We start from the raw sequence: 27,884 nt of genomic DNA, 5'->3' as shown, positions 1-27,884 counted from the left end.
AAAATGATCATAATAAAAGATTTTTATCTACATATATATATATATATATGAGAACTATACCAATAGTAAAACTTGATTTCTTTTCGCCTTCAATTTCTTCATCATACTTCTTCAATATTTTCTTTCCATGGTCATCATCCATATCTTCGTCATCATCATTAAGGGCATTATAGCCGTAGGGATTTTGTTTCCGATTTTGAATGTTCTAAAAATCATTAAAAAAAAAAAAAAAAACAATAATGTAGTATTTTAATATTATTTGTGAATCCTTTATTTTCTATTTATAATATGCAAGATCAGATAAATAAAAATATAATACATGCAATCCTCAATTTTTGTAAAATATATTAATTAATGTGGCATGAATTATGTACTACTATAAATTCTTTACATACCATTCCAATTAAATACATGAACCCTTCTTCTATAATTTTAGTTTAACAATTTTTCTTAAAAAAAAAAAAGAAAAGATGAAACAAGCATTAAAAACAAAAAACACTAAAGAAATTAAAAATTTGTAATTAATTTTTTACTACGGTACATTTGTAAAAGCCACATTTACACTCTATTAAAATGCTTCTAACATGAAATTCAAGACTTAGTAGTTTGTATACGTTTATTTAATATATAATTATAAAATGTCTGTAGAAAATAAAACAAATGTAACATATTCTGCATAAAAGAAATTACCAAATAGATATGTTCTCATTACTGAAAATAAAAGGTTTCCTTTGTAGTTATATATTTTGATACACTAGATGAAAAGAACGGAGTCTAATAATATTATATTAAATGTATTCTTTTCTCCATTAGTGTTTGCAAGTTTAAATTTAAACTGTCTGAAGAAATTACAAAAAATTATTCAAAAAAAAGTACAAGTTTTCACTTAATCCCTTTTCCTTTTTAGCATAATTCACAATTCATAAACGTCATTAAGAGATTTTGTATGACAAAGAGTTTTATCAGTACATTTTTCCTCTTTCCTTTTTATCAGTTATATTTTAATGTAGAGGCAATTTTTTCAGCTCTAAAGATAGAAACTGCTTCTGCACTGACAATGTTTTTTTTTTTATTACAATACCATTATGGTTTTTTCATAGTTTTGTAATTTAAATCAGAAAAAGGATGGAATAATAGTTAAGAAGGAAAAAAGGGTTTCCCTTGGAAATGCTTTATGTAAAATTTCCTGTAATTCCTCTAATATTTCCCCCAAAAATTGAATAAAGTTTCTCCATGGAAAACAAGTTTTAAATACAATGACACAAAAACAAACATACAAATAAAAAGAGGTCTGTTAAATAAATATTTGACTACAATCCACAAAAGAGATACAGATGCATAGGCGAGTTATTATGATGCAACCACATCTACTCCTGTACAAACTGCATTATAAAGGTGATGAAGAACCTCGAGGTAGTAATTTGGCCTTTTTGGCATAATTATGATTCACATCTCTGGTAGAAAAAAGCATCAGTCTGCATCACTTTCACCTTTTTTCGACTTCCACTTCCAATGAGACTGTTTTAGTTTCTTGGTACTCATACATCCAAAAGTCATCGCCAGTTAGCATGATCTAGAACTAAGGATGTTGGTAGAATTTAGCACGTCCTGTGCAACATCAGAATGAATCTCTTACAGCTCAAGCAAAGGCAGCTTTGACACAAATTTCACAACACTCTGTGCATGCCCAAATTATTTGTTAAATAAGATTTAAGTTTCTTATGTACCAAAATATCACTAACCTCAAAGTCAGTTACAATTTCTCAAACGGTTAGTCAATGATTTTTCATTATCAAACTTTGCACATTGTTAAAAACAGTTGGATTTCAGCTTGCTGAGGGCCTTAGCAGTCACTTTTAACTAGTTACAAAAGTGGTATAACTTAACAGCTTTGTTTCTGAATGTCTACTAAAGCTTAACAACTGTTTTGCTATCAACCAAGCTTACGGGAGAAGTTGGTGTTTAACACATTCTGTCATTATACAGAAAAAAAACATGCACCTGCACTAGGTATTAGCGGTGCACTCTATCAAGTTTTACATACCTCTTAAATATGTTTTGGTAAAGAATTACGGTAGGATACGTTCTGAATAGACTTTGTATTTTTCTGAATGGTTTCTAATAATTACATCAATTATTCAAAAATAAACTTTCTCTTTCAAAACACATACTAGTCAGCTTTTAACTATAACAATAATTTTTTTGATTAAGAGCTTCATATTATTTATTTTCTAAGCTTATAAAAACTGTCTGACAATAGTTTTAGTCATTACAATAGCTGCAGTTGCTTTTCAAAATATCTTATTCTTTTCAGACTACACAGAAAATAGAATAAAATCCAACACATTCTCATAAAAATAACCAATTATGGATATGTTGAGTATATATTATTTTCTTAGTTTATTACTGAAATTCAGATCAGAATCTGGTAGTATTGCAACCAAATACCTGTCTGTTAATTTTGTATCAATATATTTTCATAACTGTTTTATGGCACAGACCAAATAAGTAAAGTAGCAATTAAATAATAAGGTAAAGCATATTTTTCTTTATTTTTATTCTTTATACATTTTTTTTTTTTTTAAATTTAATACTCTCAATTCGGAATAATTATTATGTATTTACCTAAGACCTGACAAAAATTTGGAATAAAATGTAATTATACAAAGCTTAACATAAATATATTGCCTTGAAGCAATCAAGGTCAGTAACAACAGAAATAGCAAATTCTGAACTTTTGATGTAAGTAAGGAAAGTTGCTGAAGTTAAGGAAACTCATCTAATAACAGAATGAACAATATATACTTTTCTACTTCAAGTTAGCTATTATGAACTAGCAGTTTACGAGGTGTGTTCAAAATTAACAAGAATTTTTATTTTTTGGAAAGAATTTTATTTATTTGTCTACATTAATGTTATCCCCTTCAAAATAGTCCTCATTAGATATTATAAACTTATGCAACTCGATCTTTGGAATAGTATTTAGCTCTTTCAGCTACTTGCTTTTATTCTAATCTATACTTATAAAATAACAACCCTTTAAGGTTCTTTTTATTTATGTGAATAGAAAAAAATCACATGGGGCCATGTCTGGTGAATATGGTGGCTGGGATATCATTATAGTGTTGTTTTTGGTTAAAAATTGATGAACAAGCAATGAAACACTAGCAGGTGCATTATCACGGTGTACAAAAGCCATGAATTGTTTGCCACAAATCTGGGCGTTTTTTTGGAATGCTTTATGCAAATGGTGTTGAACTTGTAGATAATAATCATTGATTGTGTGACCTTGTGGCAAAAACTCATGATGCACTATGCCGTTAAAATCAAAGAACATGGTGAGCATAACCTTCACATTCGACCGACCATCTTATCAAGCTTTTTCCGGTCTTGGTGATCCAGAATGCCTCCAATGGGACAACTGAGCCTTAGTTTTGACATCAGATCTGTAAACCCATGTTTCATCACATGTTATGACAGTTTCAGTAATTCTGCATTGTTGTTGACTTCATTTAGCGACTCCATTTGCTGCTGTTTTTGTTTCAAATTCAACAATTTTGGAACAAATTTTGCTGTCGCACGTTTCATATCCAAAACATATGAAAAAATTTCATGGCATGAACCAACTGATATCCCAACATCATCAGCGACTTCTCTAATTGCAATTCGGTGATCATTCATAATCATTTCATTCATTTTTCACATGCTCATAAACCCTTGCTTTACTCATAGAGACCGCCAAAAGCAATATTTAACATTTCTAAAACATTGCTACACTTTATTCCATTCTTATAGCAAAATTTAATTCAAATTCTCTTATACATTTACACAAATAAAAAATCGCCGATCGTACCAAAACGTTTTATCCTTTGACAGCTGACAACAGACTAAACCAATATGGCTAAAAATGTACAGATATTTTCAGACATGTTTACCAACACAACAACGAAAAATTTCCAAGAATCGGAATAATACAACCTGAAAAATTTCAAAATTCTCGTTACTTTTTGAACTCACCTTGTACTTCTGAAATTTGGTTTACTTCATGCTCACTTTGGTAATAATATAAGAAATACAATGTACAAAATCTGTACCCACAGACTCTTCACTGGCAAAATTTTTGTTTAAATATCTTACCCTTTTTCTTAAGGAAAAAGACAAACAAGGTAAACTATCTCTGATGACTAGGAAGTGGAGAACAACCCACCTTGATGTGGACCCTTCAATCCAAAAGAAGATGTAATACACAACCCAGATATTGGATCAGCTTGTGGTAAAGCTATCTGGAGAAAATTTCTTTTAAACTATAGGTAGAGGGATTTCAAAAAAAATAAAAAACAGTGAAACTGAAAGCTTATTGGAAAAGGGAAGTTTATCGATAGGCAATTCCAACAAGAACTTTTCTGAATTTGGAAAGAAATTATCACTATAACAAATTTCATGAGAAAAAAATAAGGATTCACTTTTTAATCTGTACTTTATTTATTCCACCGTAGTTGGTCAGGGACTACAAATTTTGGTGTTTTGGACTCATGAGAGTATATATGGTGGAGGTGCACTACAGTAATCACACAATCAAAAGATGATTTTTTATACTGTGCTAAAACCAGAGAAGAGAAAACATTTACAAAATTTACTGTCAGGTTCTCAAAAAAACCTTTCGGAAAATTGTAAGGCTTGTTTGGTCTGTTTTTTTTTTGGTTGGTAAAATTTTTTCTTTGGTTAACTGATGCAAAAGCAATCAATCAATATTTCCCATCTATATTTTTTATTATGACCACTTCTGAGGTTTTCATCTAAAATGATTTTCTTAGCAATTTTGAAAATTTTAACTGATTTTTAAAGTTATTTAAATAAAATGGCATACTTTCTTTGTTTGCTTCATCATATTCTCCTTTTTTTCCTTTAAACATCCCCAAGGCAATTGGTCCTCACCGTTAAGCAAAACACGGTTGCCTCGGAGTGTCGTGGCAGCAGTCTCTGCACACCCTACCTAGCCCCCTTCTGGGTCATCATATTTTCCTGCCAATTCTAAAACTTCCTATCATCAAGTTCATCATCCAACATCTGTAGTCAATTTTGTTTCCCTTCAAGACACTATTTTCTATCGGCTACTGAAACATTCTTCTCATACTCGCTTAATCATTATTTTTTCCAACTTTAAATGTCAAACAATTTTCATGAATTAAATTGTTGTACAGTACAATTCACTGCAAGTAAAAATTTATCTGCTTACAATGTATGAATATGTATGTGTACATATTTACAAAAAAGTGTATTTTTCATAAAGCACAGAAGCAAATTAATTCTACACATTAATATGCAAAATACATATTTACTTAATCATTTGACTGCATAAACTAAAATCATGAACAATAAACCCTAATAAATTAAGGTACTATTACATACAAAAAGTACCGTCTCAAGCTTTTGTGTAAGCCTTTGTGGATATTCACACAGCCGATAAAAGGTTTCAAATTACACCTTGGTATTTTTAATAAAGATTTATGCTTAATAAAGAATAAACAGCAAGTACGTAAAAAATATAATGTACCTTTTTGTAATGCTCATCATCCATCATGTTAACATTAACCAATGTATCATTTGATTCATCAAGTACACCTTTATCTTTTAATGTCAGTATCACTTCTTTACCTTCCATGAAATTATTCTGAAAAAGTAGAAATATTATATTAACACCTGAGTTATAAATAATTCAATTCATTTTTCATTAACTTATTATTATATGAAAGCTCTCATGCCAATTAGTAATGATAAATAAGTACAGCTCTTATAAATAGCAAATCGTTTTTTGTTCTGGGGTTAGATAAAAAAATAATCAACTAGGCTATCAACTGAGAATAATAACTCTTCACTATATTGTGAGCTGGGAGGGTGAAGTTGATCGCTTGCTCGTGGTACCCCCTGTGTAATCAATCAACACAAGGTTCGCCTTTTAATACGCTGACTACATCAAGATGGTTTCAAAGAACCTTCCACAAATCAGCTCTAATAGCTGATACTAACCTTTGCATCCTTTATTGGAAAGCAAAAGGCCTTAACAGCACTGAATTTTTAGCATTCAAATTAGACGTCTACAATTTAGACATGCATTTATTCTTTATTGTCAAAGCTGGAGCTGCCGCAGAAACTGCTGAGTTTTATCTGACAAGCGGTTATGCAATCACAACTATGAAAAGATCTCGACAAATCACCTGTGGTATATTCATTAGAATTTTAAAAAATGCAACAATGAAGCTCCAAGTGTTATGTGAAATAGAAGATGATGACAGGCCTGAAGCCATTAAGGTCGAGTGTCGAAAAATGGACAACACTTCAGTGCGATTGATTTGTACAACCCTTCTGGTAATGTCCCCTCTCTTTTGAAGAGGTTGAGACATCAATTCAGGCTATCAGTATTCTTGTTGGAGATTTTAACAGTCCTTCACCAAGATGGGGCTACCCAAGACTCACCTTGCCTGGGAGGACTCTGGAGGGAATGACTGATAGTAACCAATTAGTGGTTTTGGAAACGCCCCAACTTTCTTGTCATTTTCGGGTCAAATGTCAAGGCCGGATCTGGTTGTCACCCACCGTCATATTTCTGGCAAAACAAAAGTTTAACTTCTTGATGATGCCAGCAGGTGCAGCCATAGAACCATTCTCATCACTTCGCTTATAGATAAGACACCCGACAATAACTGCCGGGATAAATTCCGAATGTGCACAGATGTAGTTCTTTCTGCTTTCCGAGGCACCGATATTGACTCCCATGAAAAAACTATTGACAAAATTAATAAAGCCTTACTGGACTCTGCACAATGCGTACTTTGTGAACAGGTGAAAAACTAAACTTTCTTGGAACGCCACATTATCCAACCTGAAGAAATGACGAGACAACAGCCACCGCACAGCCAAAAGAACCAAAGCACCCAAGCACCTCAGGTCACTTAGGAAATACAAAGCTGAGCTTCATGCTGAAATCAAAAAAGCCAAGCGCTCTGCTTTCAGGAATTTTATTGCTACATTGGATTTTAGGAAGAAGTACCCAGGCTCACAAATATATCTCCCAGAATTACAAGAGAACCAATTCTGCAGCAACCCTTGCAGTGTGCCGACCAATCTTTTGCTGGCCCAATAGATATAGCCAATACCTTATGCAAGCAATATGCAAATGCGAGTCGTGCACATGGAGATAAAGCCATTGCCAGAACATTGACCGAAGATCATTAACCTCATGCTTGGACAAGCGAACTCAGGAGCTGTCTGGTGCTCCTTTTACTATTGTTGAGCTGGAGAGTGCTCTGTTGCAGTCAAAAAAAAAGAAGAAAAAATCAGCAGGAATTGATGGTATTTTCCCTGAGCTTTTAATTCACATTGGCGATGCCGCTAAGAAAACAGTTCTAGCCGCCATAAATTTGACTTGGGAAAATCACGTGCCAGAGCAATGTAGAAAGGCCGAAATCGTTCCTATACTGAAAAAAAGGCAAAAAAGTAAATAAGGCTTTAATAACAATATTGATCGATAACTCTTCAGTTATTGACTGATACCATTGACGAGTGCTTTCTGTAAAGCGGTAAAAAGGATGATTGCAAACTCCCTAAATCAGTCGGTTAAAGCATGAAAACTCATTGACGATGCTCAGGCAGGATCCTGCAAGCATCGCAACACAATGGACCACATAACTAATTTTACACAACTTGTTAAAGACAGATTACACAGGAAAAATGTCAACACAGGCAGTACTGGTGGATCTGAAGGCCGCTTATGACACTGTTTGGCGGTCCATGCTCATACATAAACTTGGGAATTTCAGGAAACCTATTTAGGTGGGCAAAATTGTTCCTGTCCCAAAGACAGATCCGGGTACGGTATTCCAACTGTAGATCAAGATTTTGGATTCAACAGCAAGGACTAGCCCAGGGAGCTGTCTTGAGCTGTTCGCTATTTAATATCATGATAAATGATATCCTAGATGCGGTAAGAAGCATGCCAGACATCCAGGCACTCCTTTATGCAGATGACCTACTTTTCTGGGAAGTAAGTCTGTTAAAACAAGACTCTGATAAAACTAAAACAATGGGCGAGACAAAATGCAATAGCAGTGAATGCAACAAAAACCACCTTTCTGCTTTACTCTCTGTCAACAAAAATACCACAAATCCACCTCCAGTACAATAGAATAGCCTGTAAGACAGCAATATATCCAAATATTTAGGGGTTCAGCAGGATACACGTTTAATGTGGAAGCCCCATTTATACCACTGTGTAGAAAAGGCATAAAAAGAACCCACTTACTAAGAAGACTGACAACCAGAGTGGTGTGCAAATCAGGATGTTCTCAAGACCGCCTACAAGCGGTCTTTTGTACTAGCACAAAAGACCTGTGCTAGTATATGGAACGAAGTGATGGTCACAGCCAGCGCTAGTACACTAAGCAAGCTTGACCTTATATACAATACAGCTTTAGCAGCACCTTGATTACTCTTAAGGCACTGCTAAGTCCACCCCTTAATTGCAGCCATGAGGCGTGACTCAGACAGCCCGTACAATCATACCTAGAAAGGGTAGCACTGAGATTCTGGAAGCGTTTTAGGCGAGTCTATAAGCATCAATGGCCCAACTACCAGCAAGCTGCTTCTAGGCTCAGAACACAAACAGCTTCACTCACTGCATATGAAAATCTTATAAGGAAATATGATATTCCACCTGTGGAAACTGCACCCCTGTACAGTGGAACACAGGGCTGCATCCTGAAGAAGTCCAGGGCTGCGAGCCTGGACTTCTTCAACCACTTACTTTGTGCTCGCTACAAACTTAGGAACATTTGACGCCAAAAAATGCCTCCATACAACATGAATTGAAGCAGCTAATTCTACAAACCATCCACCAGGAATTTCCGGAGGACGAGTGTATTCATATCTACACTAACAAATCTTCAATTTTAAACGGTGGAGAAAAAGGGGCTGGGTACTTCTGTGTCTTTATCAGGGACATATAGCCGTAGACGCTACTCTCAGCAACTGTGATGAGAAGTTGGAGCGGTGCACGATGCTGTGGCCGAACTGGAAAAACTAATTGCTCTTTTGAAAACAGTGTTTTTGATTGATTTCCAAGCTGTTATATGTAATCTATTGCGCAACACCCAAACAGACTGCCGGAGGACGACTGAGTGTAGAAGAAGACCGGAAAGCCTGGGAAATCGTGGGTGGACACTGATGTTTCAGTGGATACCCAGTCATGTCGACATATGTGGAAATGATAAACATAATGAGGCTGATAAACTGGCCAAGTTAGAAATGGACTCTACTCCAACCTAGTTCCCCCATGTTTTTGCATTCATCTAGTGCACTGGTCAATGTGGTGGTCAACAGATGGAATGAACAGTGCCTCTCCAAGATGGCTGCTGGTAGAAAATGAGAGACTTTGGTCACTGACGATCCTATCAAACCCGGCCTCCCGCATGCGGTCAGCATAGCTGCCTTCCGACTAAAAACTGGCCATGACTATCTTGCTTGTCACATTCACCGCATCCATATGCTGCCGCATCCTGAGTATTCACTATGTGGTTGCAGGATGAATAATGCTGATCACCTTAAGAGTGTCTGGTCCTGGACCACACCCGGCTGGATGAGAGCCCGGAGTTCAAAGAAGTCCGCGTCTTTCTCTTGGTCAGCGCATCATCACCAAATGGCTCTGCAGCCAAGGGTAGGCATTGGCTGGTAAGTAAGTAATACATTGTGAGTTATTTATGAAAAAACATATTTTCCAGACACCAAAACATTTTTTTAAATATGGCACACTAGAGATGGAGATAACAATAAGGTGTGCTCTGCAATAAATTATGAGGATTCACAACATCATAGCCTGTTTGACAGGGGCATACTAAATTTAATATTTTGCTACGTGCAATTGTTGAATACACTATGAACTCGTTTTTCTTGATTAAACTTTCAAACTGATGATCTTTTAATAAGTAAATGTAGGTGTTTTATTCCTAGTTTAGATTACTGCTCCAATTTTTTGGAGTTGTTTTAATAAGCATTCAACTTTACAGTAAAATTTCCCCACATGTTGAAATGGAATACTTTTGAGAAAAACAGATAAAGAAACATTAATTATTAACTAAAGAATAAATTAACAGATGTGATACAACAAACCGATAGCAAATAAAAAAACAATTAATTAACTGCCATGATTGCAGACATTTGGGTAATGTAGCAGCAGCTGTAGTAGTAGTTACAACAGTAGTAGTAGTTCATAATAGTAATAGTAGTCCATAATAATCCTGGCACGAGATACTTCTTGTGAATGTCTATGCTACTTTTGCAAACTTTGTGTCGTTTGAGATCATATACAACACTTAAGATTATCGTATCTGATATACATAGGTATTTGTCGGTGTGTCGTTTAAATAATTTATCTGCTATATTTTCAATTATTAATTTAATGTATAATAATTACACGTTATTTTTAATAACGATTAAAAATTCATAATTTAAATGTATTATTAATTCTCAGAATAACTGGAGCTGGAAGATATTTCAATGTTTTCTTTCGATTAATTTATTGAAATATAGTATTTATGATCGTGGTAAAGGAAATTTTTATACTATATAAGGTCGCTATCAGATTTTTGTTCATACAAGCAATACATTATTGTTAGCTGCATTTAGAATGTATGAAATGCAAATTCAAAGAAGCATGTCATCAACATTTTAACAACAGAAAGGAAGGTTAAGTTGAGAAAGGGATAGCCTTACGGACTCTTGAGTCTGTAACCGTAGTCATGTTATTTGTTGCAACATAGTTTTTATTTTAAACCTAAAAAAGTATATTTTGCAACAAAAATGTTTCATGTTTTACCCTGTTTTCTTAAAACCTACACGAGACATAAGTCTGGGACTACTTTTATTAAATTTCTTAGATAAAAAATCACAAGAAGGTAACCAACCAACTTTACCTCTCGTACCTCATATATTTTCACAGAAGGAGCAGAAAGCAGGGCTAAATGTTTCGAGAACCAAAACTTTTTAACATATCATTTTCTGACCTACGTTTATATGAACTTTTTTCTTATATTTTGCTACAGAATCATCTCCTGAGAGATTGCCATGCAATTTGCATCATTCTGTATATTAGTAATACAATTTTTATTCCTTGAAACGCAAATCTTCCACTATTAGCTCGGGAATTTTTTTTTCTTCATTATTACACCTATATAAAGAACTTAAAAACTTTTTATCTAGCGTTTAAAATGTCTGCTTATTCAATTTCACACGTTCCAAACAATTTGGGTGAATTTCCACACTGTGCACAATAAGGAAGAAAAATTTTTGTATACAATTTGTTATTAAGAGCAACAGATGTGATTTGCAAAATTATTTACAAATATGTAATATCATGTCATAACCAAAAATTACATAAGTAACAGAATACAGCTTACCACATCATGTTCTACACGCATTCCTTTTAAATCTTTATTTGTATATAAACCTCTCTTTTCATTTCTTAGATCCTCTTCTACCAATTCCCCTATCCCAAATACTGCATCCATATCATCTAATTCTTTTGCCTGGAGAAAAAAATAACAAATAAAATAAAATTCAACATAAATAACCGCAACAAAACTCAATAATCCTTACACTTATTTTAATAGTTAATGAAAGTAAATTTTTGATTATGAAAAATCCATTTGTTATTTTTCACTTTATAAACAAAGATTTAGTTAATAAGAAGAGTTAGAATTACATGTTGTAAGTGTATTGTTGAGTATGAAATGAATTGACAAGTCTGTTAAGACTGAATATTCTGAAAGACTTTATTCTGAAAGCGAGTCGAGTAAATATTTCTTTGTCTACATCATTATAATAGAAATATAAACCCATCATGTAATTAATTATCAGAACACAATTTAAATTAATAATAATGTAAAAATATTTGAATATCTAATAAATTTTAACTCTACTATTATTTATAATGTATTGACTCTTTCTGAAGCAGAATTGGCTTTCTTTCTATAATCATAAAGTTAAATAAAGTTTATCAAGAATGTGAAACTCTTAAGTCAAAAAATAATTCAGTTGTAATATTACAAACAAAGCATGGCATTTGATTAAGAGAGAACCCGATATTCCAGCATGAGACTTAATCAGCACCAAAGTTAATTACAATGGTAACAATAAATCATTCAGATAAATTACATTTGTTCAATAAAAATTACTGACTTTTTTATACGTGTATCTACACAATATCAATTAGGCCTGAGTTAGAGAGAACTCAGGCCTAATTCTCAAATCAGTTAAATTACTGATACTGTTACAAATTACCTAAGGCACGATGCCTTCTAAATGTATTTTACTGCTGAGATACCAACCAACCTTAGTTGGTGAAATACAAACAAATGTTATTTTTAATATTTATTGAATAGTGAGAGTACACTCACTATTCAAAAAATAATAAAAAATTGACCTCACTATTAGAGGAATGACCTCTAATAATAGAGGTAATAGAGGTCATTTCTCTAATAGTAAATAGCAATCATCTCTCAAGCTTTTTTTTTCTTAAAAAATGTGTATGCACGCGTGCGCGCACTCACCCACACACAATTAATATATCCATTTTTACATCTCATAACTTTCTTTATTTGGCTTAAAAATTAGCTTTTAACAAAATATATAACAATCATAAAACATTGGAGGAGGAAATTATATAATGCAAATGAGTTACAGTTTATTAAGAAAAATCTAAGAATTTCAGCATTCAAGAGAAAAAAGTATATATGTAAATGTGGAATGCATAAAATAATCAAGCACAGAAGCGTAATCAGAATTAAAACAAAAAATCTGAATAAAAATAAAAATGTGCTTCATTGTATAATGAATTTTTTCTGTGCTAAATATGTATTTTGTTAATTAAAGACAATTTCTGGGTCCTAAATTGAGAAGATAAATGATAAATATTCTACCTGAACTACATTAACCTTTTAATGTATAAAATCTTTTTCAAACCAACAGAAGATAAAAAGAAAATTTATTCTAAGAACTCAGAATTAACAATTCCAGGCCTATGTGATTATATCACTGAGTGCACAGACAGTTACATAACAATAGTAGATACAAAATTTTTATCTAACATGTTACATAACCTTTCTTACTGTAATTTGGGTGCTGATTTCAAATACGCTATTGAAATTGTGTTACATGTAAAGTTTACATATATCGTAAATTTGTAAATTTTTTTATAAAAACTAATTTTGATAAACTACTGGTTACAATTACGAACAGTTTCTGTATTTTTACTTTTAAACGATATGCATACATGCTTAAAAAATAAAAAAAATAAATATATATGTACTCAGTATCATGAGAAGCAGAAATGTATAACAATGAATGTATGAACATCATACAGACAACTGTTGTTGCCTACTACAGAGCTTAAAATGTTATTCTGTTTAGCTTCACTTGTCTTTATTGGGTGTTTGTTATGCAGAGTTTAAAATCTGTTTCTACTGTTAAGTGCCTGTAAGAGGCACTAACAGTAGGATCCTTTTCACTGCTTTTAAATAATTTAACTGATCCTTTCTTCCAACAAATTGAGAAATACCCAGCAAACAACAATCTGTTCAATAATACCTGTGTGACAAATGCAGTGAATCTGGTGGAACCTCAGTGGAAACAAACTCCAACAGAGTGAACAGGGAGCTCCACTGTTATACCAAAGCCAGGGACCAAAACTATAAATAACCTGGCGCACTTCAGCCTCGATAATTTCTGAAGATGAAGCATCTCCACAAAAATGAGCAACTTCATGATGCACCCATTAATAATACGCAGCCTCACCATCTGCACGCTAAGGTTGAGAGAGCGGACAGAAGAACGTCCTTTCTATATTTGTGTTCCAAAACTCTATGCAACACTCCCCTTGGGTCTTTATTCCCTTGTTCCTGTACAAAAGAACACTACGAATCCCTTTTGGCAGTATGTATCTACACAGAGATATACAATATAACCTTATTACTTTCCTCACTATAAATGTTTAATATTATTTATTTATTCTGTATCGTATACATACTCACTCTCTCTCCCTTCTTCTTTCTGGTAACCACAAACCTTATGCCAATTAGAGTTACCCTAATCTCTTTTATGATACAAAAGTTTTTATTACGTGAAAAATGCTAAGTCCAACTGGAATTCAAACCCAGAACCTTCCAGATGCAAACTTCAACAAGATCAAAGTAAGTTCAATGGCTAACTGACACTTTTAATTACATAAACCTAAAAAAGATAACAACAACAAAAGTGTACCTTTTTCTCAGCCTTCGCCCTTTCTTCCTGAATCTTTCTAGATTTTATCACCCATTTGGAAACATCATCATCATCACTTTCTTCACCCAGCTTTCTAACGCTTGATAACTTGGATTCAATTAATCGCTTCTCTTTCCTTTCTGCCAACTTTGCTTTTATCTTCTCAACTTGTACTTTTTTGGCTATGTTATCTATAAAAATTGAAAAATTAATAAATCGAATTAACTATACCCATTTCTGGAAAAATGTTTCATAGAAATAATAATCTTGTAATTTATATATAATCAAATAAAATAAATTACCTGAATAATACAACTAAACTTTTAATTTATGTCAACATTATTTAAAAGCATAACAGCTCATAAAAAAATAAAATTAGAAGTGAAATGTAAAACATGTTTTACAATGTTTTACGTTGTAAAGTAGATTGGTTTTAGTAACCATATATAAAAATAATTGCTATAGAAAATCACAAATATACATCGCTAATGTCATATTACTCCCTTTTCAAAATAAAAATGTTTAGGTAAATAAATATTGAATATAACAGTTTAATTATTACAATGGGAGCCTGAAAATAGATTTAAAATCATAAAAAACCATCGTTTGTAACCTCGGTCAAAAAAAAAAGAAAAAATATCTTATTTTAATACCAACCTGCCGGTTTATGAACAAATTCTCCCATATCTGTTCCACCCATAAGTTCAGAAGCCGGTTTGGCCTGTTCATCACCTTTAGGAATAACAGGCGTCGGTGTCGATACATCGAGAGGTTTAAGTCCAAGTTTTGCTCTAAGCTTATTTGTTTCAGCGATTGATAGACTCGACTCGTTTGTAGCAGCTGGAGGCGGTGAAGGTATATGCACATCTTTTTTTGTAGATATAGTCGGCGGTGAAGGAGCTGAATCGTTATGATCATCGCTCTCTTCATCATCATCATCATCATCACTAGGCGGTGATGGTCTCGATATCTTAGGTGGAGGAGGTATCAATATACAATCATCTAAAACAGAGAGAAAGTAAGTTATCATTAATTTATCACCTTAATTTATAAATTATGAATTAACAACTATGGGATAAAGTAATAATAAACCAAGACAGTGAATTTTGTAAACCTACATCTATCGATTACATCAATTTTGATAACAATAACATCAATTTTTATAATCTATTAAAGCTACGGTAATAAAATATAAAGACATTTTATAACCAAACATAAAACATATATCATTTATACATATATATAAAAAAAATAGATCCTATACTTTCCTTAGCGATGTGGTATTCGCTACAGTGATTTTGAACACACATAAATAATAACAAAAAGAAAGATATACACTGTAATTAACGTGCTTATATATACGTTATAGCTTAAATCAGTTAACTTTTATCTAAAATGAAAGAATAACAATCTCAGAGTACAGAGTAGAAATAAAATATTAATAGCATAATGGCTGAAAAAAAGGAATATAAATAAATATAATAGTATATATACAAAACGGTAGATATAATGCATTATCCAATCATTCAAACTTACAGATAAAACAAAACTTGATTTAGTTATTAAAAAAAATTAGTAAACATTAAATACAATGTAGTTATAAATTACTTTTATAAATAAACAATTAACATTATTTTAAAAGTTCATTAGTTCACTTTTTGATTTCTTGAGTCTGATAAGATTGGTTGTTTATTTATCTCTGTATGTTTATGTCAAAAATCTGTCACCACTTAATCTTAAAATCTAAATCATCAATTTAAAATATTATTTCTAAGGATTTATGTACTTTAATTGATAAATATATAAAAAATTATAATCTATAAGATTAAGATCTCAGAATAGTGGAGTTCAAAGATGTTGATACAGTACATTTTGTTTTACTAACAGTACATGTAGTATGTATGTACGCGTGAAATATACAATGATAAATCAATTTATTATTTCTTTGAAGCAGGCAATATTTTGTAAAAAAGAATTTGTGATTAAAATATACACATACTTAGATGTGCGTAAAGCAGTATTTAACTTCCTACACAAGCGATTCAGTTACAGCAATATTTACTCAACTTGCATTATATACATTCCAAATTCTTTTTGTAAGTTCTTTTAAGCGAATGAAAACATCGATTCAAATAATTAAATTAATAAAAGAGAAGCCAATTCTTAATACTGTACAGTAATGATTTGAAAAAAGTGTTAACAGATCTTAACAAAACACGAGTACAGAGATATCTAGTTTTTATTTAGATTGTCACCCAAAACAACCTGGTCCTACACATTGCTGTATACTGACACATGCTAGAGCTTGCAAAGCAATTACTTCTTTACTTTGTAACAGAAAGATGGCAATTCTGTCTTTCAGACTGTACAAAATTGGGTTTTCTACACAGGGTTTGAACAAAAACTCAAAACTTGGGTAGAGAACGAAGCGCATGTTGCATAAAAGTGGGCCTGCTACTACTAATATTAAAAAAAATAATTTTAAAAAAAAGTTGTAAAATATTACTAACATTTTCTGCTCTATTAAAAAAGCCTCCTTTAAAGATTAAGTTTAACAATATAATGTAAATCTAATTCAACAATACCGTATATATTGTTTTTATCACGGATTATATTATCACTTAAGCTATAAGCTCAACAATTGGCTAAATCCAAACTCTAGTCAAAGAACCCTGAAAAATGCTACATCCAGTGCATCCAAACCATCAAAAAACGACGGTAAGATAACCAACTGACCAAATTCAGCAACTATACTTCTTACTTTTCCATCTAAGTAGCACTGTAACAGGGCTATAGCTCTAGAAGGCAAAGTATTGCAATCGGTCCAATTTGGGCATATGCGGTTTTCACTAGATCAGAATTTGTGACACCTAAGCAACCCAAAAAAACCAGATGGAAATTTTCCAGATGTTAACGTTTGTATGTATGTGTTCGGAGTTAGCCTCTAATCGCCTTACTACTCCAGAACTACTGGACAGATTTTGACCAAACTTGGTTAGATTACTAGTATAAATGAATCGTTAATGGATGTCATTAGATTTTCAACTAAAAAGGTCAACCAAAAAAGTCAAAAATAATTATTTTTGCTCACCCACCCAAAAAAATGCTGTAGTAGCGTCTGTTGTGATGTCACAGGTGAGAGGTAAAATTAAATAAATTAATACCATTGAAAGTGAAAAAAACTAACTCGGTCTGGACGGGTTTCGCGATTATCCGGTCTACTCGGTAATCTGGTGCGTTAAGCCTCGCGGCTTACACCGGTATGCTAACCGTGCACGCGAAATTTGTTCTACGCAAGTTGTTAAATTACATTAGTTAGTGCCGACCATTAGAGAAAGATAGAGCGCCCTTTCTAACTAAAGAGGGCCCTTTAGTTAGAATGATTAAATTAAATACACAAAAAAATATTATATTTAAAAATAAAATATTTTTATTTAATTTGTGTGTGTAAGCCGTGCATCAGAAAAACCCCACAGTTTCAGAAGTTTTCTGGAACGCGACTTTAGCCGCGTGACGGGAACGTCCTACGACTGTTTTGTCAGTTTTTTTTTTAATACATCAAGTACTAATTTCTTGATTTAATAAAGGAAAAAACAATCGATAGCAAACGCGAGAGCTAATAAGATAAAGATAAACAAATTTAGATTCTCATGTTGAAAAATAATTTTAACAGTATAAAAGTAAATTAAAAAAGAATGATCCAAACACATCTTCGGAAAAATATTTAAATTCAGCTGCTTCTAAATCGCCTCAATATAATAAAATTAAGTAGGATCCAACTTAATATAAATACAAAATACATATGTAAATAAATAGTTCTTAATCGCTTATTATTATTAACAAAAAATATCCACGAAACTATAACACACAATACCCTTGGCATTTATATTAAGATGCTATTATTTTACTTGGTGGTAAATAAATGTAAGAAATAGATTTTTTCATCGGAAAGACACAAAGTAAAAATAAAAAAAAATCCCAAATACGAATCAGGTCAAAACAAAGACCAAATAAATCAATCGGTAATCTGTATGAACTGTATTATAGTATAATGTCACTGTTAACGCCATTAATAATGTATCGTATATATCGCGGAGATGTCGGCACTACCATCCCTTGAGGGTTAATAGGCAAAGAGCTGACCGAAGTAGCTTCGCGGCTCCCTCGACTATATTGGCGGCCACCGTCGTCGTTTGGTTCAAAGAAAGATCACATTCTGACATAATATGCAAGATATTATAAACTAACCCGTAACACAAACAAGGGATCCCCTAAACAAATCGATCGCTGTATAACATATCGTCTTCAATCGCAATATATTACTAATATACACAGAGCTTTGTTTCTTTATAATGTTATTATCTAATTTGAAAGCGTCACACGCAACCAGGAACGATTAAAAAAGCAATTAAGGAAAAGTAATTTTCTCTCAACGATTAACAACACATCTACATGAAGATACAGACAATACGTAACTTTTTTTTGACAAAATATATACTGTTATCTAGTTTAATACGGCTAGATATTTAAAACGTTTCAGAAAACATTTTGTGTATTACTATTAACGTCTATTTATAACCATTCAATAGCGTATTGTTTAATGCACGTACCAGAATTTTTTAATCCGTTTAAAGTATTCTATTTTTCTTAAATTTTTGCCGCTTGTCGTTTCTAATTTACACGGGAACCAGACAAATAATACATTCTACACAAGTGAAACAAAATGAAAGCAATATTTAAGATCGGCTATCTTAGATTAAAAAAAATGTGTCATTCATTCTGCCGATACAGTTACCGCAAGGAAATAGTATTACTGTACTGAATTTCATTCGCACTAAAGGTTAGCGTAAAAGGCATCAATTTTTATAAAAAATAAATAAATCGATAAACGAAAAATAGTATAAAACACGATATGGGAACATTTATTTAGAGATTCGTAAAAAATAACTCGAATTAATTTCGAATGTTTTATCCAAGATACTTTTTTGAATCGCAATGTTTTGTCTCTCATAAATTTCACATAATAGCAATACTGATCTGAGCTTTATTATTTAAGACTTGCAATATAAACTAACCATATAATACCCGTTCTCAAAATTAACCGTATATTGCAGCACATGGAAATCGAAAAAGGGAAGAGTAACAGCGGGATGGGTTTGGGGTACCGGTCAGAATTCAATACTTTAATATACTGTACATTATGCCAATTCAAAGAAACTTTATTAGGATCAGAAAAACTAAAACCGTTACATTACAAGCACGCTTTTCAAAATGAACAAAAATATTACGCGTATAAACCTTGTAAGAATCAGGCGAACCGGTATTAGAGATAAAACATTTAAGTCTATATACGTACAAGAAAATTGTTTCAATAAAAATTGTCTGTTTTTTTGAGATTAACAACTTTTCCAAATGCAATACAGACGAAAAACAATTTTTTCCGGTGAAAACCCCGAAAAAAACACGTTTTTTACAACTTCAGCGCCACCTAGTATTTCAATTTCAAATTATACGGCATAACTTCACACACACGTTAATTGTAGAGGAGAATGTCCTCTACATTTTTTGTTTGAAAAACTTTTCTCTAAAATGCATAGATTCAGAGAAAAACGCATTTCAAAAACTTTTTGAGTTTTTCAAAAATGTATGGGAGGGGGATGTTACAAATCTGGGGTTAAGCTTCCCTCATCGCCTCTAACGCATTGACAAAAGATCAATCGGCAGGTAAGGATTTCCAAATACAGCCTATTTTAATGACAAATTGGCTGTACTAAGATTTAACGCGATTAGATTTTCATCGCAAATCCATAACTATATTTTTTTATAACGATCGATACAATTAATTATTAATATTGATTATAAACTGCTACTTATATTTCCGATTTTGTTCAATAAAACAAACATTTTTAGCGTTACTCGACAGATGCGATAAAAAATTGTGAATAGGTATTAAAAAAAATTTATTGGGAAAAATAAATTGAAAATGCACGCAGATAGATTTGTCGATAAGAAAAACACACCGTTCCCTATCGAAATAAATATTCTTTTATTCAAAATACGGATGCGTCATCCGTTAAGTAAAAGTATCCAGTATCCATTATTTACAAAGGAAAACGATTTACTGCGCTTACAGCTGTTCTGATAGCGTTTATTTTTACAAAACGGTTATAATAGTTTATAAATTTGTTTCGACGATACTTCTTTAAATCGACGATGCTAGTTAAAACAAAAAAAAAAAGAAAAAAGGCGATCCGATATCTAAAACGCACAAACGATGTAAAATAAAATCAATCGGGAATACATTAAACTAAATAATGAATATTTAATTACGAAGTAATTAAATGTAATTAAAGTTACATTTTAATCGTAATCTTCAAAATTATATCTTTTTATTCGAATATTACAGAAAATTAAAATATTCAATTTTTTGATAAATTATCTGATCTAAAACAAACTATTTTATTTAAAATCGAAATGAATTATAAATTTTTGGTAAAATAAAGAAAGGTTTTTCAAAGTAAACGATTTCATTCAAACGTTTCCTATATATTATCAGGATTACTAAACGTAAGTGCGGTAATTGCGTTAAGCGCAATAAGAAAATATATCGGTTCCTAGGCCTTTGTTAAAGACTCGTCTGTTACGATTTTTTTTTTTAACCTTCGAGTCCACCGTTAGGTATTGCTTCAGAGGACGGGATGAATGATTTTTAGCTGTGTGAAAATGCCATGCCCAACCGGAATTCGAACGCGGCACCTCCGGATGTAAGGCGAAACGCTACCGTTCGCGCCACGGAGGCTGTTACGAAATTGAACTAGTCTAATATAACGGATGCGAGATACAACTTTGACCGATAGGTACTTTTGTAACTTTAGTTTTTACTACTGATATTTGTGAAAAGTATAGTTTGTATAGCGGATTTTAAAAACAAAATTAATAATATCGAAAGGTTTTTGAAAACGCATTAAACATTTAAGAGAACACAAATTTTAAAAAAAAATTCCGGATTTTATGTTCAAGACGTACAACTTAACGGGGTAATCGTTGTCACAGATACCCACAACCGACACGATGTTATACGGCGATTAACCGCAAACGATTTTGTAATCGCCCAAAAAATAAAAACAAAAGTAAAACATATTGCGCGGGGTAAAATAACAAAACCGGCAAGTAATAACCCGACGAATGTTTACAAAATTTAACAATTATATTTTCAATATCGTACCGTCTCAATTTGTTAAGAGAGTAATCGTTCGATTCGACGATTTGGACTCGTATAAAATTCATAAATTTTTTTTCATAATACGTATAATTAAACGAGATATGTCCCTATCTACGATAGCCGTTTTAATTATAACCGCGTATCAGATCGGTCTTTATTCGACATACTATTTTAAAAAAATACATGTAGCTTAATTAAAAAAACCCCGATCTGTTTCGGTAAACTTAAAAGGTGTAAGTTCAAAAATAACGATAAAGACTGCGCCCCACAATTATATCACGATGATAAACACCTAAAATAATCGGGCTGTAAAATCGTTTAGGTTAATTGATTACGCTCATTTAATGAAGAGTATAAAATAAAAAGAGTAGTACAAATATTATTTTTTTTAGAATAAAATGCGACCTTTTTTCAATCTAATTTTCATTTAAAATAAAAAACATTAACTTTCATTTAATAAAGGCATACTTGGGGGTTCGCCTTACGATCGATGCTGCAAAAAAACAATTCTAATGCTATTTAACAAAATTGACTTTTTTAGATCTAACCGATTTCATTCTTTTTTTTAACTCAAATTTAACATGGGTTTTCGTTCGCTACTCGCCGCTAATAAAATAATTTTAGCGAGTACTTTACTTTTATACAATAAACGGAAATAAATATTTATACATCTGTATGTCACAAATAAATATTTCATTGACTTATAGTCACGATACAGTACTGCTTTTAAGATCTCCATTAAAGAAAGAAAATATTATATACATATATATTATACAATATAAGAAAAAGTAATCTTTGAGTCTTAAGAAATTTTTGTCTCACCCGACAATTATCATCCATACTATTCTTTATGTTTACACTATTTTACGGCCGTATAATAAACCAAATGTTTTGTGTATATTACAGACGATGTACAGAACATAAGTAAAAAAAAAAACTTCGACAGATTAGAAATTCGAGTCGACTTCATACGATCAATTTTTATTTATATTTTGTGATCACCGCTGTTCTACACTGCAGTATAAAACTACACGACAAAATATTTGAAATTATAGCACATTTTTAAAAATATCCTCAACCCTTTCTGGTTTTTAAAAGGATTGCTGATTAAGGAAATTAACCGAGCTATCTAAACGATTACAAAAACAGGATGCTGCGCCGACGTAAACGTAAAGTGCGATACGCGGTTCTGAAAATACGGTCGTTCGAAAAAAAATCATCTTATAATAAATCACTCTAATAGTAAAGACTGAAAATTATATTCCGATGAAGCGACTGTAAGAATGAACAGATTTTAACACTGGATTTTTAAGTTATTTTTGTTCTTCTTTCGTTAAAGTAACCGATCGTTTATTTGACAAGTAAAACCGTTTAAGAACGATACACATGTTACCGGACGATATAGAAACGAGATAAGAAGGTACGATTTATTAAAAAAATCCATACAATTTTACACCGATCCAGATATTACGAAACTACTTCCATAGAGTAAAGTCGAGTAGCAGACCTCTCTGAACAATCGGTAATGTCAAACTACTAACAAATTTAAAGAACTCCTATTTAGACCCGACATTAATTAAAAAAACGATTTCACAAAAATGTAATATTGAAGCTACACACGACAGAAGCCAAACGTAGACATACATATACGAGATGGCAAATACACTACTGACGAATTAAAAATCCACGAACAAACGATTACAATAAAACCGCAAAAACGTTTTACTGCTGTAACAGGAACTCTAGATTCGGTCGGTTATTTTCAAGAATACTATTTAATAAATAAACTGGTGGTTCTAAAAGATAATGTGCCTTCCTTCAAACAACCTGTTCGACCCGAAAGGATACTCTGAATTTTCCAGCGGGGGTACTGTGCGAGTTTCCTTAAATAAAAAAAGCTAACCGTCTGGATTTCAAAATGTATAACCCTTTCTAAAATGAACGCGTTAATTTCCATTTTACATAACGAATATCTGATACGGTAATAACAACACCGATGTTTATTATCTCGCCACGTATCGTTAATTTCTGTAACCGTTCGTTATTTTTCAGAACTTTTCTCCTTTTTCAATCGTCGGTCGTTTGAACGGTTTGAAACTTTTCTATTCCGCGCTAATATTTTAATATCAACAGAATTTATATTTTCTCAGCCGACTGTTACATGAAAATATATCCTATAAATTTATATTTCTCTGTAATTTTTATTTTCTTCACATCTTTCTATAGCAAAATTAACTCGACCTAAGCGTCGTAATAATACGTTCCGTCTATCCGGTTTGTCTCTTAACAAGATTCTGTCGTAAACTTCTTTCCTTTCCTACTTACCGCAAGACCTTCTCGATTTGTATTTTATCTTCCGCCTAATTTTCAATGTCCTTTTCAGATTCGCTTCAAGCCCTCTATTTTCTTTTCGACTTTCCCTACGACCCCTATTATGCTACCGTAAAGGCTACGCTCCACACGCAAACATTATTAAGAAAATCTTTCAAACTTAAACGAGCAAACTTCTTTCCTACGTCTACTTTGATTTTTGTCTTCATTCATCCGCTACGATTTTACTCCTTAGTTGTGACGCGTAGTTATTTATACCTTACTATAATAATAGATACGTTACGATCTCCTACCGCAACATCTAATTCCTCATCGGTCACCTTTCTGTTACTTTTCATAACCTTATTGTTAATTTCTCTCTTAGTAAATACACGCTATTCAGAATAAACTCGTAAAAGTTGAAAAACAACGGCAAGCTACATTCCTACCTCGCTCCTCTCTGAACGAAAGAAAAAGTAAGGGTCTTTTTTTCATCTTCTATTCATCACCGATACCTAATTTCTGTACCGACAGTAGACATCTCTCTCGGTTCAATTTTCCTAAAAATATTTTACTCTACTCGACATTTGATAGATACCTATTCCAAATCTACAACTGAAACGCAGGTGGCTTATTTTCCTTTCGCCTGTCTTCTAAGACCGGTCTAAAAGCCAGAATTATTAAGCGAAATAAAACCGATAAGTTTGAAGAATGTACCGATATGGAGTAATAAAAAAAATTGAAAAATACTGGCGTATTTTATAAGCAGATTAGTAAATTGAAAATTACAATCTTTAAAATCATTAAGTAAAATGCATTATTCAATTTCTCAGTCAGGACAATTAAAAATGATATAAATGTAATAATATTAAAATTATCCGCTAAAACTTTTTATTTGTATTATTCCATTAAAAAAAATTATTAACCTGATATCCAATTAGGTAAAAAAATGATAGAGCAGTCATCACTTTAGAAGTTATTATGCAGTCGATGACTCACAGGTGTGGGTGCCGAAATGCCAAATTTCACAGGTGTTGAAGAAAGGGTCTATTGAATTTTACTTTGAAAAGTACCGTTATAAAATCTTAAGTTGTAAAAATCATGTTTTTCCCTCTTCTATCAGCATTTTTTCTTTAACAAACTGTAAAAATTTATGAATTATTAGCCGATTCCCGACAGCAAACTTAATGACTGATGGATACATAAAATTTATTTTAACATTTTAAAACTATATAAATTCCCTAATTTTTCTTTAGAAACATAAATACGTTTTTTTAAAAAAAAATTTCTTTATGAATTATTTAGTCTAATTCCAAAAAAGAATGGATCACAAATGAGATAATCGATTTAATAAATCGGCCGAGAGATCTCAAGCAAGACAAATCTGATGAGAGTAGAACGCAGTAAGAAACGAAATAAACAAAAAGCGTAAACAAGCGAAGGAAAACTATTTGCAAGAAAAATGTAGGGAAGTAAGAGAACAGATGTCACCTGGGAATACAGACCGTGTACAAAAATATACTTTCTTCAGTAAACGTAGAATAAAAGCGAATCGTATAGAGAATAAAGAACTGGTACGCGAACAAAAAAAAAAATGCTGATACGGTGGAATCTTTAGCAGATATACGAAGACAGGAATGTAACAGAAGACGTCCTGGAACCTTTGGAAAAAGTTGTTGAGGAAAATAGAGGACAGAATATATAGACGAGTTTGACCTAGCGCTGACCAAACTGAAAGATAAAAAAGCCCCGGGTACGGATGACGCCCAGGCTGGGCTAACAGAATCAGCAGGGAAATAAACACTAAATGCACTTTTATTAAACTGAGATGTTCCAACAAAATTTTAAAAATGCGTAACTGCACCGTTGTAAAAAAAAAGCTTGTGCTAAAAGCGAACACTACTGGACCGTGAGCACAGTCAAGGTCAAAAATATTATCGATAATCATCGTTAAAAAAATAGAAATCAAGATAGTTTACACTTACTGAACACCGGTTTAGTTTCAGGAAGGGAGCGGGTACAACAGATGCGATTCTATCGGCTACGATCAATTGTGGAAAAATGACTGAGTAAAGATAAAAAAAATACCTTTGTTGTCTTTGTAGATTTACGTAAAACTTTTGAAAGAGTTGAATGGAGTATTTTGTTTAGCACGTTAAGGAAAATAGCAGTGAAGTACAGTTTGAAGTCTATAAAGAGAAAAAGACCGTTGTACAATGCGGAAAGCATAAGCAAAATGCAAACATTCGACAGGACGTTAAAACAAGATCGCTCAGTCACCTGCACTTTTCAACGGTAACATCCAAAGGGCTCTAGATGAAATACGAGAGAGGTTGGACTTAGAATGTAATATAAGAAGGGTAAACCAAGCAAAAGCAACTTTCAATATAATATTAACCTGAAAGTAAGAAAACAGACGCTAAAAACTTACGTGTGGATCGTAATATTGTACGGAAGTGTCTTGAATCGCATGAGAAAGAGAAGAAATAACTGAACTGGAAATGCGAGCTGGATAAGCTCGACTGCTTATTACTAAGTATAACGCAAGGTTCTGTGGAGTACGAATCGAAGACAAAGACCTCTGCTGGAAATAATTGTAACACGATTCAAAATGTTGGCTGTCAGTCGTATAAACAACTTAAAAGACTAGCACATCGTCAATATTTCTGGAGAACTTCTGCAAACCAACCTGCAGGTTGCTAACCAAAGAAAAAGTCTAACTTCTAAGCGGTTTATTATAAGTTACTAATTTACTATATTCAAATATTATAATAATTCAAACTAAAGAAATGACACGAAAAAACCAATAAATCAAAAATCTGTTATTTATCGATGAAAAAAGTATCAATCGTAAGCTGTGAAAAAAGTAGCTTATCTACTTACTGGCTTTCAATCCTACTCTGCTTGGATATAATACCCAACATAAATAATCATCCAGCTGCCCTTTCGTCACTAACCACCGGGCTGGTCTAAAGGTGAACCTGACATCGTAAATCAGCCGATTTCGAAGTCGAGAGTTCTAAGGTTCAAATCCTAATAAAGGCGGTTACTTTTATACGGATTTGAATACTACATCGTGGATATCGGTGTTCTTGGTAGTTGGGTTTCAATAAACCACAAATCTTAGAGGAACGGTTGACCTAAGATTGTAGAAGATACACTACATTTACAGTCATACATTATCATGCTTATTCATCCTCTGAATTAATACTTTACAGCGGTTCCGGAGGCTAAACAGAAAAATAAATGTTTCTCATGCGTCTTCTTTCACAATGGCTACCGACTTTTTGCAATTATGTCTTCCCAAATGTCAAATTGGACCCTTTCAGTTTTTGGCACGAGAAACTACCAGATATGAGAAGTAGCATTTGGTGTGTAAGGAAATTAGCCGACCTGAGTAATTCAAAAATCAGAAATTAGACGTGATGAATAGGCGGTGTATTATCGCAATGCGAGCTTGATTACCATATAGTTCTGGACTTTTGCATCAAACTGTACCACAAAGACGACAGAACTACTAGTTTGTTAACAGTTTGGCCCTCTAGAGTGTATTTGCGGTACACAATCCTAGGTAGTCAAAATTAACTGTCATATCTCTTTCAATTTGCTCGTTACTTGGGGATTACTCTGCTTCCTTTAGGATGATGGTGACTTACCCGTTGTGACAACTGAGATTTGATTCTACAGCTTACACATACACTTAAGATTCGGCATCGGTTATCGCAGTCTTGAGAAATTGGGATCATTACTAGCGCTCGAAAAAGGTATCCGACCGTAAGTCGTGAAAAAATAGTTTTACTTAGCAAATCTCTCTCTTCTTGATATAATCTCTCGTGAAAACACACAAAAAAATCCAGCCCCCTTCTATCACCCAAAAGGTTTTTCGTGTCTTCGTTCAGAATGCTTACCTACAATGCTGTTATGTTCTATTGCATTTGTTACCGTGTTCTTCCAGTAGTCAAATTTGACCCTTTCAGTGGATCTTCAGTCTACGTATTACGTTGAAACAAATCGCTTTCTATTCAAGCAAAACAGCTTTGGCACA

The 27,884-nt window shown here is 32.6% G+C and overlaps 1 protein-coding gene across 1 annotated transcript in view; it reads right to left on the bottom strand.

Annotated features, from left to right (window-relative positions):
- LOC142326180 (U4/U6.U5 tri-snRNP-associated protein 1) overlaps positions 1–27,884 on the bottom strand; it is a 98,990-nt gene that overhangs the window by 35,857 nt on the left and 35,249 nt on the right. The window contains exons 2-6 of the mRNA XM_075368449.1: positions 14,965–15,309; positions 14,308–14,498; positions 11,448–11,576; positions 5,555–5,671; positions 61–205 (exon numbers count right to left, since the gene is read on the bottom strand). Coding sequence (XP_075224564.1) covers positions 61–205; positions 5,555–5,671; positions 11,448–11,576; positions 14,308–14,498; positions 14,965–15,309 — 927 coding nt within the window. The remainder of the gene's footprint in view (positions 1–60; positions 206–5,554; positions 5,672–11,447; positions 11,577–14,307; positions 14,499–14,964; positions 15,310–27,884) is intronic.

Source organism: Lycorma delicatula, chromosome 6, assembly GCF_047948215.1.
Source record: "Lycorma delicatula isolate Av1 chromosome 6, ASM4794821v1, whole genome shotgun sequence".
Classification (NCBI taxonomy): domain Eukaryota; kingdom Metazoa; phylum Arthropoda; class Insecta; order Hemiptera; family Fulgoridae; genus Lycorma; species Lycorma delicatula.
Note: the sequence above shows the minus strand (reverse complement) of the source record. Positions and strands in the feature narration are given on the sequence as shown.